Source organism: Delphinus delphis, chromosome 2 (assembly GCF_949987515.2).
Source record: "Delphinus delphis chromosome 2, mDelDel1.2, whole genome shotgun sequence".
In the NCBI taxonomy this organism is placed as follows: Eukaryota; Metazoa; Chordata; class Mammalia; order Artiodactyla; family Delphinidae; genus Delphinus; species Delphinus delphis.
The window spans coordinates 157,923,860-157,938,969 of NC_082684.1; the positions used below are offsets into that span (position 1 = coordinate 157,923,860).

A 15,110-nucleotide genomic window follows, 5' to 3' on the forward strand; every position below is an offset into this window, starting at 1 on the left:
ATATTGACCTATTTACCATGTACTGGAAATATATATTTCTGTTAAAACCAATTCTAGTAAATATATATAACTGTTAATTCCTGACTTAAGCTAAAAGTGGAAAAAACAAGGCTTCCTGGAATATATGTTTTTATGTTAAATGTTTTGTGAGTATGTGGGTTTTGTGTCTTGAGGTAGGAACTCAGAGAAGGGCAGCTTCTGCAGCTTTTAAAAACATGAGCACTTCCACAGTGTTTTAAAACACTTCAGAGTTCTGAAGACCAAGGAAGATATTTATACTATTGTACTAGAGAACCGTACAACCACTAAAATAGTATTGTATGCTATTTCTGATAAAAGTTGGTCCAAGAGACATTACAAAAATTTAGCTTTAAAAATAATAATCTTTACATATTTGTTCTTTAAATATCTTTAAAAAAAAATAAGGTAGTCGGCAAGCAAAGAGGTTTCAATTATTGTTCCACAGGCCCCCTGGTAAAAGATGAGGTATCAAAACACAGAAAGAAAATGTTTGACAAGACATGATAAAATATGCTTTAAAATAAAATTTAGCTGAAAGGGAGAAAAACACCCAAAGACATCTATAATGTCAATTACTCTAGAAAACTTCTCCTGAAGATGGCGGTGTGGGAAGACGCGGAGTTAGCACCTCCCCACTAAAGCACCTGCCGGCCGCTGGTGGGGGGCTCTGACACCCAAGGAGACGGGAGGAACCCCAAAGTGAACCAGTAGGACATAGGGGGACTGAGGCGGGAGGAGAAGTGGAGGCCAGACAGGATTGGCGCCCCCGAGGCCGGGGAGATCAGGAGAGGCAGCTGGGAGGGACTCTCCAGGAAGACCGGGAGGGGAGAGAAGCGGAGGGCGATCGCCTGGCCCAAACGGGCCGGGGAGCCTGCTGAGCTCCCAAGCCGGTATCCCCCGCTCCAAAGCCCCCTCCAGGCCGCGTGGGTGCTGGGGGTATAGGAGGGAGGCCGGGGAGATCAGGAGAGGCAGGTGGGAGGGGCCCTCCGGGAGGAGCAGGAGAGGAGCGGAGGGCGATTGCCCCGCCCACTCAGGCACGGGGAGCCTGCTGGGCTCCCAGGTGAGGTCCCCTGACAGCTGAGACCAGGGGCGGGGGGCACGCCTGGGCCCCTTCTGTTCCTTGAGCCTAAGCCTCACCCCTCACAGCCTTTTCCAGCCCTGTGGGTCCTGAGCATTGGCCCCGCCCACTGCCCAAACCTCACCCTTGCTTAGGCCCTGCCCTCCACAGCCAAGGCCTTCCCAACCCCCTCTTTTATTGTTTTTTCTTTTCCCTCCTCCTCTTTTTTTTTTTTTTTTTTTACTATTGTGGTACTGACGTACCTTCTGGTTGTTGATTTATCTATACTTTTATTTTTATATTCCTTCTAACATATCTGTTAGTTTTGTAGACTAATTTTATTTTTTTACTTTGTTATTCTTTTTTTTGCAAGGATTCTTCAATATATACAAATCAATCAGGGTGATACACCATATTAACAAATTAAGTAATAAAAACCATATGATCATCTCAATCAGAAAAAGCTTTTGACAAAATTCAACACCCATTTATGATAAAAACTCTCCAGAAAAAGGGCACAGAGGGAACCTACCTCAACATAATAAAGGCCATAAATGACAAACCCACAGCAAGCATCATACTCAATGGTGAAAAACTGAAAGCATTTCCACTAAGATCAGGAACAAGACAAGGATGTCCACTCTCACCACTCTTATTCAACATAGTTTTGGAAGTCCTGGACACAGTAATCAGAGAAGAAAAAGAAATAAAAGGCATAAAAATTGGAAAAGAAGAAGTAAAACTGTTACTGTTTGCTGATGACATAATACTATACATAGAAAATCCTAAAGATGCCACCAGAAAACTACTAGAACTAATCAATGAATCTGGTAAGGTTGCAGGATACAAAATTAATGCACAGAAATCTCTGGCATCCCTACACACCAACAACGAAAAACCAGAAAGAGAAATTAAGGAAACACTCCCATTTACCACTGCAACAAAAAGAATAAAACACCTAGGAATAAACCTGCCTAAGGAGGCGAAAGACTTGTACTCAGAAAACTATAAAACACTGATGAGAGAAATCAAAGATGACAAACAGATGGAGAAATATACCATGGTCTTGGATTGGAAGAATCAATACTGTGAAAATGACTATACTACCCAAAGCAATCTACAGATTCAATGCAATCTCTATCAAACTATCAATGGCAGTCTTCACAGAATTAGAACAAAAAAGTTTAAAATTCGTATGGAAACAGAGAAGACCCCAAATAGACAAAGCAATCTTGAGAAAGAAAAACGGAGTTGGAGGAATCAGGCTCCCTGACTTCAAACTATACCACAAAGCTACCGTAATCAAGACAGTATGGTACTGGCACAGAAACAGAAATATGGATCAATGGTACAGGACAGAATGCCCAGAGATAAACCTACGCACATATGGGCACCTAATTTACGACAAAGGAGGCAAGAACATATAGTGGAGAAAAGACAGCCTCTTCAATAAGTGGTGCTGGGAAAACTGGATAGCTACATATAAAAGAATGAAATTAGAACACTACCTAACACCATACACAAAAATAAACTCCAAATGGATTAAAGACTTACATGTAAGACCAGACACTATAAAACTCTTAGAGGAAAACACAGGAAAAATGCTCTTTGACATAAACCACAGCAGGATCTTTTTTGACCCACCTCCTAGAGTAACGGAAATAAAAACAAAAATAAACAAATAGGACTTAATTAAACTTAAAAGCTTTTACACAGAAAAGGAAACCATAAACAAGACAAAAAGACAACCTCAGAACAGGAGAAAATATTTGCAAATGCAACAACAAAGGATTAATCTCCAAAATATATAAACTGCTCATGAAGCTCAATATCAAAAAATGAACAATCCAGTTAAAAAATGGGTGGAAGACCTAAATAGACATTTCACCAAGGAAGACATACAGATAGCCAAGAGGCACATGAAAAGATGCTCAACATCACTAATTATTAGAGAAATGCAAATCAAACCTACAATGAGGTATCACTTCACACTGGTCAGAATGGCCATTATCAAAAAATCTAGAAACTATAAATGCTGGAAAGGGTGTGGTGAAAAGGGAACCCTCCTGCACTGTTCAAGGGAATGTAAATTGATAATACCACTATGGAAAACAGTATGGAGGTTCCTTAAACTAAAAACAGAACTACCATATGACCCAGCAATCCCACTACTGGGCATATACCCTGAGAAAACGATAATTCAAAGAGACATGTACCACAATGTTCACTGCAGCACTATTTACAACAGCCAAGACACGGAACCAACCTAAATGTCCACTGACAGATGAATGGATAAAGAAGATGTGGCACATATATACAATGGAATATTACTCAGCCATAAAAAGAAACAAAACTGAGTTACTTGTAGTGAGGTGGATGGACCTAGAGTCTGTCATACAGAGTGAAGTAAGTCAGAAAGAGAAAATTAATACCATATGCTAACGCATGTATATAGAATCTAAAGAAATAAAAATGGTACTGATGAACCTAGTTGCAGGGCAGGAATAAAGAGGTAGACATAGAGAATGGACTTGAGGACACGGGTGGGAGGGCGAAGCTGGGACGAAGTGAGAGTAGCATCGACATATATACACTACTGAATGTAAAACAGTTGGCTGGTGGGAAGCAGCAGCACAGCACAGGAATATCGGCTCAGTGCTTTGTGATGATGACCTAGAGGGATGGGATAGGGAGGATGGGAGGGAGGCTACCTAGAGGGAGGGGATATGGGGACATGTGTATGCATATGGCTGATTTGCTTGGTTGTGCAACAGAAACTAACACAGTACTGTGAAGCAATTATACTCCAATAAAGATCTATTAAAAAAAATTACTCTAGAGGACAAGAAAATTCAACATAAGACCTCATAACAGAAACAAAGCCCAGTTAAGCAGGTAAAAAATAATAGAGCAGAAAGATTATTTATGTCCTAGAATGGTTACAAGCCAATGTGCAGAATATAGGAAATCAAGCATATTTCTTATCTTAATGAAAGGAGGTGTAAGCAACTTCTAAGGTTACTCTGAGATTGGGTGGGTTAAGATCCATGAGTGTCACAATAATAAAGAATAAACATTTTACTTAAAAGAAATAGGAATGTAATGAACCTATAAACCTGAGAGCAGAAGTACAGTGGAAAGTATCTGGATGAAAAACTAGCAATTTCACTGTGGGTTTGGCCAACAAGATTACTAAGTCTTGCTAAGGCTGCAGGTGAGGTTGTTATCCACTGTCACTGGACCTCTGCCACCTGTGAGAGAGAGCACTATACCCCAGAGAGACAGATAACAATGAGATACAATTAAAAGAACAGGAGAAATAGCAGATAAGAGCACTGGCTCAGGAATCAGGACAATTCCACCATTTGAGAAAAATCTTAGTATCAATAGATTAAGAAAAAGTAGTTTTATTCCCATTGAATTTCCCATTTCAGGACAGCAATTTATACTACTTTTGCAAAGAGAGAGTAAAAGAAAATAACTGGGAAAGGAAGACTTGGTTAAATGCTAGAGGAATCTCAAGTAGTAAAAATAATGCTTATGATAGCGCTGAAAATTACAAGCTTGAAATGATTGGTGGGCAAGTCATTTCTTTTCTTGTTACTGTATACTGGATATACAGTAACTGGATAATTTTATTCTATGTAGAAAAAGCCTGAACCACAGTTCTAATATTAGCATATGTACTGGGTTGAATAGCATCCACCCCAAATTCCTGTCTACCTAGAACCTGGGCCTATGACCTGATTTGGAAATAGGGTCTTTACAGATGTAGTCAAGTTAAGAGGAGGTCATACTAGATTAGGGTCGACCCTAAATCCAATGACTAGAGTCCTTAGAAGGTGAGACAGAGACACACACAAGGAAAGGCCACTTGAGGACAGAGGGAGAGACTGGAGTGACGCAGCCTCAAGCCAAAGAACACCCGGGATGCCGGCAACTCCAGGATCTAGGAAGAGTCAAGGAAAGGTTCTTCCCTAAAGCCTTGGGATGGAGCATGGCCCTGCTGACACCCTGATCTCAGACTTCTATCCTCCGGAACTGCAGGAGAATAAATGTTTGTTGTTTTCAGCCACTCCGTTTGTGGGACTTTGTCATGGCAGCCCCAGGAAACCAAAACAGCATGCTAAGTAAAATTTTCTTCTTTATTAATTAAATAAATTATTTACTGAGCACCCACCCTATGAGAGGCACACTATACTAGGGGCTGGGGTTAGATTTTAAATATTTCTCTCAGATATCATTTTTCAATACTGGTTCTAAAACTATGACATTAAAGGCAAATATCTAATCAACCATCTAAAATAATTTGAAACTCTAAAATCCTGAGACAAAACTTATATTCTGTGCAGGGTCCAAACAACTAATTTAAAAACTCTTTACATCATAAAAAACAAGTAACTGTTTAAATTAACCAATATTTATTACATCTTTTTTAAAATTTATTTATTTAATTTATTTATTTTTGGCTGCATTGGGTCTTTGTTGCTGCGCGCGGGCTTTCTCCAGTTGCGGTGAGCGGGGGCTACTCTTTGTTGCGGTGCGTGGGCTTCTCACTGCAGTGGCTTCTCTTGTTGCGGAGCACGGGCTCTAGGTGCACGGGTTTCAGTAGTTGCAGCACGCGGGCTCAGTAGTTGCGGCTCACGGGCTCTAGAGCACAGGCTCAGTTGTGGTGCACGGGCTTAGTTGCTCCGTGGCACGTGGGATCTTCCCAGACCAGGCCTCGAACCTGTGTCCACTGTATGGGCAGGCGGATTCTCAACCACTGTGCCACCAGGGAAGCCCTATTACCTTACATCTTGATGAAATTTTGCTTATTTATACATAAATATGAAAATATCAAAAGAGCATTCCAAAGCCCCTTTTATAATTGGTGTTGGGTTTAAATGACAAATAATTTGTCTTTATTTCAGTTATTCGGTCTTATTCTATTTATATACAATTTCTGAGGAACAGATTTCAAAGTTATTTTTATTATAATTTGTCTTTATTTCAGTTATTCTATCTTAATTTATTCTATTTATATACATTTTCTGAGATTTCAAAGTTATTTTTATTTTTAATTTTTTTAAATTTACATTTCCTTTTTTATTAGTGACATTGAACACTTTTTCTAAGGCACAAAGTTATTTTTAGATATACGTTTCTTATTCCTTTCAAAGGTTAATATAAAATTTAGGTTTAGAAAGGGTATAGCTGAGATGACAAGGAGGTAAATTTAATGCCCTGACTAATATACAGAAAGCATTACTGATCACTGAGTGAAACGTTTAACTTTTTATAAATAAAAAATAAAACCTAGAATACTGTAACAATCTTAGGGGAAAGAAGAAGAAAACAGTCAATCATACACAGGCAGCCATTGGATAAACTGAATTCTGCTGTTATTTTCCCAAAAACTCTAAAAGTGACATTGTAAATCTCTTTATTATTAATACTACATTGCAAATGAGTAGCTACAACCAGGTGTTAGTCAATTTTCCTTACAAATATGCCCCAACATTGAATGATCGTTGCAAAATAACAGGCTGGCTCTCGGTACTCACACTATATAGGTCTCTGGTTTCTTCCTTCATTTTCGGGATCTCCAGGAGGAGGGCCCAGACTTCCCCTCTGAGCTGGAGTGGGATTCCTTTGTAAATTCTCCTATGAAACTTATTAAAAGAAACATAAATTGAAAGTTACAAACTGACAAAGCTTAGACTAGTCCCTTAAATCAAACTAATGAATATTTGTTAGTCTTGTCTTTTCGAAGGATTCCTCATAATTGATACAATTTAACATGGCACATTTGGATCCTCTCATCTCTACTTTTCAGATCCAAACAGGGAGGCATATACAGAGAAAGCACAGAATAAACAAGAAAATGTTAAGTATGCCCAGTACATTAGTTATTTTCATACACTGCAAAGGTGTTCCTTCAGTGGCACGAGAGCACAATCAGTGTTCTTTAAGTTGTGAACATCTGACTTACACACTCCCCATTGATATAACTAACTAGATACACATTTTCTTCTTTTTCCCTCCTACATCTAAAAGGTTCCAAATAGCAAAAGGGTTCTCTTGTGTCAAAGTGCCTTCAAGGAGGGTAGAGTCTCTCTAGAACCTTCTTATAACTCAATGTGACCTACAGTCTTCATTCAAGTCCACCTCCACCCCCCAAACACACACTCTCTCCCTCTTCCCTCTCCTCTTCCCAATTCTGGAGCGTTTCTTCAGGAAAGCCTCTGTCCTCTTCTTAATGACATTGATCCTATCTGACCAGACAAAAATAGTGATAAATTTCCATCAAGAAGGAGCATCATCATCTTTGAATGAAATCAGGTATAAATCATCAGCATCATTAACACTCTGGGTCCTTGAAAGTACACTGCCATCACTCTAAGAATCTTAAGACTCACCATACCTCTCCATCTTCTTGTAATTATATCTTTTTTCTCAAGGCTAATTACATACTCAAAATAACATATAAACCTATTATGCTCGTTACAAAGTTGTGCATAAGGAAACTTTGAAACTTAAAAGTAGATGAAACTTAAAAGGAAATGATTAAACAAATTACGGCAGAAACTTCAGGAGCGAGGTAAGAATAAGTACATAGTTACCTTTATGATCAAAATAATATATTGAAGTAGTACGGCCAAGAAAATAAGATGCAAGTTCTAATAATTGAGATGTTGACGAGCTATGAACTAATAAGCAGAGCTTCAACTTCTACAATTATACTAGATTTTTAAAAATGAAACCTTTAGTAACTAAATTATGATGTAGCTTTAAGAAACTGTGATTTTAAATCAGTGACACTATAGAATAACTTTTCCTGTGAAACACTGAATACTGTGAAGTTGATTCAATCAGATAATTACATACATAATCTCAGTTTTGTTCTCTTGGTATAAACACAGTAAGTCTCAAATTTGAAATTCCAGCAGACAGTGATTAGAAACACTGAAGTTTTAACTTATGCGGTAGATGTAACTGGAAGAATATGTACAGAAAGGCTTTGTATAAACTGGACTCTGCTTCTTCAACATTTCCCATGTACTAAACATTTACCACCATTAACTGCAAACAGTGTGGTTTAAAAAAAAGTGAATTTAAGATTTACTTTCCAAAGAAAGTTTATCATCTATATTCATTTCAAAATTATGATAAACTTTTTTTTTTTTTTTGCGGTACGCGGGCCTCTCACTGTTGTGGCCTCTCCCATTGTGGAGCACAGGCTCCGAACCCGTAGGCTCAGCGGCCATGGCTCACGGGCCCAGCCGCTCCGCGGCATGTGGGATCTCCCCGAACCGGGGCACGAACCTGTGTCCCCTGCATTGGCAGGCGGATTCTCAACCACTGCGCCACCAGGGAAGCCCCTAAACTTAACTTTTTAAAGGAATATCATCCACTAAAAGTAACTTCAAATTATCTCCTGAATTTCTAGAGTAAGGATGTTAAACTGAAAGCAATTAATATGAATAGCAGAATGTGGGAATTATTGCAAATGTGAAAAGTGAAATTTTGATAGTCAAGTAAAACATGATGGCAGGTAAACAGATAAACTTTGATGGACCTGAATGTCCATTAGATGGATGTTTTTCAATGAGTAAGATAGGAACCACATGCATTTCTTATACTGTATCACTTACAAAGGTTTTGGACATTATTTACTGCTTTCATTCAATTCTGTATTCACCAACTGTACAAAAATTACCGTTCATTGTTTATCCTAAAGTTAAATCTAGATTTAGAAAAACAAAACATTAAATTGCCATGATTCAATGAAGAAGAAATAATAGAAAGATTTCAGGTAGAAATAAAAAATTAATGGTCCTAGTGTTATTCCAGGGATAAAACGAAAAATGAGGCATGTCTAGAAAAGGCTCAAAAAGAAACTCTGATGCACTGTCATTATCATCATCAACAGTAACAGTTAAAACCAACTTTTACTGAGCATTTACTATGTACAGGAAACTGTTTAAAACTATTTACATATGTTGTCTCATTCAATGATATTAATAATTCTATGAGATATTATTACCCCAATTTTACAAATGCTGACAGTGAATCACAAAAAGATTCAGTAACTTGCCCAAAGACACACAGAAGATGTTACCAGTTAGTAGAAGATACTGATTTTATATTTTATAAAAAGCAAAGACCATCTTTCTAAAACCATGGTGTTATGTAGTATATCTACTGTCCTGCTTAACTGGACTTACTAAAATACATGGAATGGAAAATATTAATGAAATTGAAGAGCAGAAAGCATTAATAATAAAATTATAAAATTGTAAAATAAAATAAAATTATAATCAAAACCCAAAAGGAATATAAAAAGGGATGTATCTGGATTCAAGCTGTGAAAGGTAAAGAGATGAAACATGTATACAAAGTAAGATACAGTAGAAAAAGAATCAAATTATGAGATCTTAAAATAAGCATTTTAAATTATAGTTACTATTTTTCAAATACTTCTACTGTTACATGACAGACTGACACTGTGGTTACAGATCTTTCCTCACAAATTTTCAACTATTGTAGAAATTCTGGAAATTTTGTAAAACAAAGTAGGAATCGTATCAAAGCACAACAATTATAATAAAATCTGCTTATTCTCCAGAACAGTAGCACAGTTTTCATTTGTTGAGAATCTGTCAATTGACAAAGCAGTATCTCACACCTTCTAGGACAGCTCTGTAATGTCGGCAGGGCAGGTGCTACTCCAGTTTAAAAGGAAGGGAATCAAGGGACAAAGAAGTGGCCTGCCTAGGCCAAGAATTCCATCTTCCTGCTCCTGCTTCAGGATATTTCTGCCAAATCACACTGCCCCTTAGAGATCACAACTTTATTAAAGTAGTAGAATTTATCAGTAGAAGGGGACAGCTGGTCATCCCAACTCAAAAGTGAACAACATTCGTTCATTCATTGTAAACAGAAACTGTAATGACTTTCTGCTTTGTGGCCAATGCTTACTAGGTACTATGGATACAAACTTGAAAAAGTTCTGTGGAGTTCACAGTGTAGTGGGGAAGATAATCATAGAATCATATAATTATAAACATAATCCTTTGTAATAAGGTCACATATGTTAATTCCTATCAGAGCTGAGTATCACACCCTGAGGGGCAAGTCGTGATAGACATCATCCCCACCAGAGGTGGGCCTGGGTGGTAATGGGAGAATGGCAGGCGCCACGCTGTCTAATCTGGGGGAGTGATTTTGGGGGCAGCTGGCCCTTACGGAATAGACACGAGATTCTAAGGGGAACCAGAAACAGTTTAGGGATAAAGGTGTTGGGGGCAGGGGCAGTGTATCTGCTGTGATGGTCACTTCTTTATTGGTCCAACACCGGGGCTCTCATCCCGAGACTATACCAGAGATACTATAATGGAGGAAGCGGGGTGAGTTCTGCGGGAGAGAGTAAGGAAAGATTTCCTTTAGAGAGGATGACAACAAACTCAACATAAAGGATATGCAGGAATTTTCCAGGAAGGAGAAATGAGGATGGGGACGAGGGTAAAGATAGTGATAAATCAAACAGTAATAGCAATGTTAGTAACACCAGTTACACTAACTAACATTTTATGATTATTAGGAGCTGAGATATGTTTCTAGATCAAAGTATTCCTCGTAGTATTTTTACATTCCTAAAGAGGTAGGTACAGTGCTTATCATGTCCATTTTACAGATGAGAAAATCAGGTGTAGAAAGGTTTAGTAATAAGCTCAGTCACATAACTAATACACTGTGGAAGAAGAACTGAAATTCAAGTAGTCAGATTTCATAGATCATAGTCTGAACAATCATGATATATATAGAACTTTTATATGTTGGATTTTAATATTCCAATTTGAAAAGTACTACCTTTAAAATTCTGTTACAATTTTATTTTATGGGTATGATCTCTGTTCACCTGCCAATAAAATCAAGCGGTCTATTTCAGTCACACAGATAAATTTAAAAATCCATCAACTAAAAAAAAACAATTTTTTTTTTTCCATCAACTGACCTAATGTTTTCAACACGTCTTTCTAACCTTACTGGTTTCAAAATAGTGATAAATGTGCAGTGCGTGCCAGCATGGCTGCGAGGGAGTAAACTTTTCAGCCCAGCAAGTTTGGCTCAGTTTGGTGGGACTATCAAAACTGCAAGTGAACTCCAGGAGACAAAAGTTTACTCTCTGAGCTGCCTGTGCTCTTCATTGCCTTCATTTCCTTCAGTCGTCCCTGCTCCGTTGGTCCTTTCGTCTCTGTCTCCAAATAGGCCCACGTCTCCTGAGTCTGGATCTGAAAGCTTTAGAATCCACAAGGCCCTAATGCCTCTTACAACCACTTTCTATTTCCTTCCGGCCTTTTACTGACAAACACCGAAAGGGAGAGCTAGCAAACAGATGGTATCTGGACGTAGCATCTCTTGCTTGTCACTAATAATGGCCTTGAGAAATTTATTTCTAAACATCGTGCCTCCATTTTCACATCAGTACAATCAAATGTTGGCTAATATGAGTCTGTTAGTTACCTGACGAACAAAGGTCCATTCAGTTATTTAACCAGAAAAAAAAAATGTGTATCTGTAGTAGGAACTCTGCTGTGACAGAGCTTAGACACAATTAATAATGGCTAGTTAAATCAGAATGGCCTCTACTTAGCAGAGATAACTTCACCTCTTCATTTAATAGATTGTATTTTAAAAATACACTATGACTGTACATAGGGGGCAGTCACTGTGAAAACACAGGCAACCGTAATGGCAACTATTTTTCATTAAATCTTATATTCTAAAAATCCAAATATTCTTATCAGAGCTATATATTTTTATTTCAAGATATTTTTAGATACTTCTTTGTACCACTACTACATAAGTAAGGAGTCTGTTGAGAGAAAACTTATACCTCCCTTTGGAAGAGAAGAAAAATATATACTACTTTTTAACTTCAATGCAACTTAAAACTGGGTATGAACTGAGAGCAGCATTCTTTTAGAAGGTACATTCTACCTCATACCAGATTGGACCATATATATCATCAAATAACTAGCATTATAGCTGTGGGAAAATACTTTAAAATTATTCATGAAAGGAAGAGCTCTACTAAAATCCCTCTTACTGGGAAGTATGTTAGCCAGAGTTGCTGTGAGCGTAACAGCCCAGTAGAATGTTCATTTTTACAGAGGCTTATATACTTTCAGACATATGTATAAAGCCACACAATTCTACAAATATTTTATTGAACTGAAGCTGAGACGAAAGTGTAGGTGCAACACATCAAAACTGATCCTGTAATTAGCGCTTGAGAGACCTTTCCACAAAGATGTCAGGTGAAGTAGTTGTCAGTTTTAGGCCAGTCTGAGAAGCAGAGTGTTAAACAAGAGCACAGGGGTCATGACCAACATCCTACTCTGAACGGATTCTTCTTGAAGCACCTTAATGAAATCAGCAACCCAGAAATGAACTTACTCCTGATGAAATAAAATAGTAAGAGTCTAATGGAATTTAAATAGGGATATTTAGGATGCTCAAAAAGAAGAGTGACCTTATTCCTGTGAGATACCCCATGACAAAAAGATTTCCATGGCTGAATAAGTGTCATGCAATTTAAGGTCCCTCTTGAAAATTTCTACCACGTTATAATATTAAAGTTGATGAGGCATCCTGTAGTAAAGAAACCCGCTTACCTCGGTTCAGCCTTATCCCAACTTTATTTAACCAGAGAGCCCCTTTCTCATGTAATAATAAACAACACTTACTGACTGCATATTAAGTATCAGGCACTATTCTTTGTGCTTTACATGAATTAACTTATTTAATTCTCAAAATGACTCTGTGAAGGAGGGATTGTGATTACCCCCATTTTACAGACAAGTAAACTAAGGCAGAAAAAGGTTAAATACCTTCCTCCAGGTCATACTACTAGTAATGTGGCAGAGCTAGGGATTGAACCTAGGATAGTCTATTGCTTAACCATTAGGCAACAATGCTTTTGTGTAATACCCGTTAGACCCCAAGGAACTGCTGCTCCCTGGAATTCTTGTTGGTAAAGGCTGACACACAACAGTTTATATCTATGTAAAAAGGAAAAAATACATAATGCATGGAAAAAAAGTGTGAGGAAACAGACAAAAATCCTAACAGCTCAGTGTTTTGCTGTAGGATTATGGAAGATTTCTTTTTTCCCTTTAAATATTTTTTACTGCCCAACCTTCTTTCAAAAAACTGATAGCAGTAATCAACCCTATTGAATGCTTATTATATGCAAGGTGCAATGCCAAGTGCTTTATATGCATGAAATCATTAAATCTTCATCTCTTTGAAATGGGTATTGTTATCTCCACTTTATAGATGAGGAAACCGAGGCTTAGATGTCAGCTGTTCTCAAGGCATGGGCCATGAGGTCAAGACTATTTTTGTAATGATACTAAACCATTATTTGCCTCTTTCCCTATGTTGACTTTGGCACTGGGAGCACAAAAGCCATGGTGGTGAAGCCCCTGGCACATCAACACAAACTAAGGCAGAGGAAGCACTGTGCTGGCAGTCACTGCATTCTTTCCTCACAGTTTAAAAAAGAGGTCAGTTCGCTTAGGAATGCCCTTGACGAAGCAGTAGAAACTATTAATTTCATTCAATCTCAATCCTGAATACACACACGTCTTATTAATATTCTGAGAGATGAGGTGGAACGCACACAGAGCAGAGTGTCGGCCTCAAGAAAGAGCATTTATGAAATTGTATGAATCGCGATCTGAACCAACTGCTTTGGTCACGGACACCGTCATTACTTGAAAGAACGACTGACCAGCCAATCGTGGTTGTTGACACTGGGTACTTAGCAGACATTCTTCTCAAAAATAAATGAAGTAAGCCACTTTAAGGAAAATACCTGACAGTATTTTTGCCCCTGATAACATCTGCCCTTTCAAGCAAAAGTTAGAATTTTGGAAAACTTACACCACTAGGAACTTCACAGCTTCCCAATATTTAAGGAAGAATAGTAGGAATTAGTAGGAATTCCTACTGATTAGATTAGTAGGAATATTAATAGATATATGCATTTTTACAAATTGATTCAAAACAGCACAGAGTCAATGCGGGGTAAAAAGATCTGGGGCGGGGTGCGAGGGTGGTCTGCTAGAAGCTTTAGACAAGGAGACGCTCCTGCTTCACGGAAAGCTTTCAGAGGCCAGGCCTCTCTCCTTCTGAGCAGAGAGACAGGGGGATACAAAGCCTGGAATGACGGCAATAATCCTGATCCCAAAGGGAAGCCAAGCTCAGCAGGAAGCCGACACTGAAGTAGGCAGAGAAGAGAGACGGAAAGAAACGAAATCACAGACAACATAACCAAGCGGCGGAATTCAATCATCCCCGAAAGCCAGCTGGCCTCTGGACTGTCCGCCACATCCTCTCAATTCCTGCAACCCATCTGAACTGGCTATTCTGTGACAGCACAAAGACTCCTAATTTGAGGCATTCCACTCAATTAAATTACACTTAAAAATTTTTTAAGAATATGAACATAATACTCTTATAATTAAAGAGGAACTTTTACTGGGCAAATCCACATTGAATTTGTATAGTTTCATAAGGAAGTAACATTTTTAATTACCTTTTCAGTGTTCTTGTATTTTTCCCATCCTTTTAGCATTTTCAACCATTTAGTAGTTCTTTCAATTTCCAGGTGCTTTTGCTAAAAATAAAATTGAAATTCATTGTTACTGTTTGTTTCAGGCTTCTTTTACTTACAAATTACAAAAAACTGTCAAGGAAAATGCTGCTGAAAAAGGACTACTAAAAAAGTTATGCTATATTGGACAGCAAATATCCTAACTTTTTTTTAAAGTTGTATAATTGATGACATTTGTGTCTACAGTATCCCCCCGCCGACGTTAAGACACGTAGGAGATGCTCCATTGGGACAGGTAAAGAGAAAGGGATCCCTTAAATTTTCTAACATTTTAATCACTGAAAACGCTGGCTACTCTACAAATTTAAGCCAAAAGGAAGTTTTAAAACAGTCTGAAATATTTTTATGAAGCATCAAAAACAC

General features: G+C 38.1%; 1 protein-coding gene across 3 annotated transcripts in view; it reads right to left on the minus strand.

Moving 5' to 3' along the window:
- USP6NL (USP6 N-terminal like) overlaps nt 1-15,110 on the minus strand; it is a 143,795-nt gene that overhangs the window by 26,145 nt on the left and 102,540 nt on the right. For all 3 annotated transcript variants that reach the window (XM_060006035.1, XM_060006036.1, XM_060006034.1), the window contains 2 exons: nt 14,670-14,750; nt 6,625-6,732 (listed from right to left, as the gene is read on the minus strand). In XM_060006035.1, coding sequence (XP_059862018.1) covers nt 6,625-6,732; nt 14,670-14,750 — 189 coding nt within the window. The remainder of the gene's footprint in view (nt 1-6,624; nt 6,733-14,669; nt 14,751-15,110) is intronic.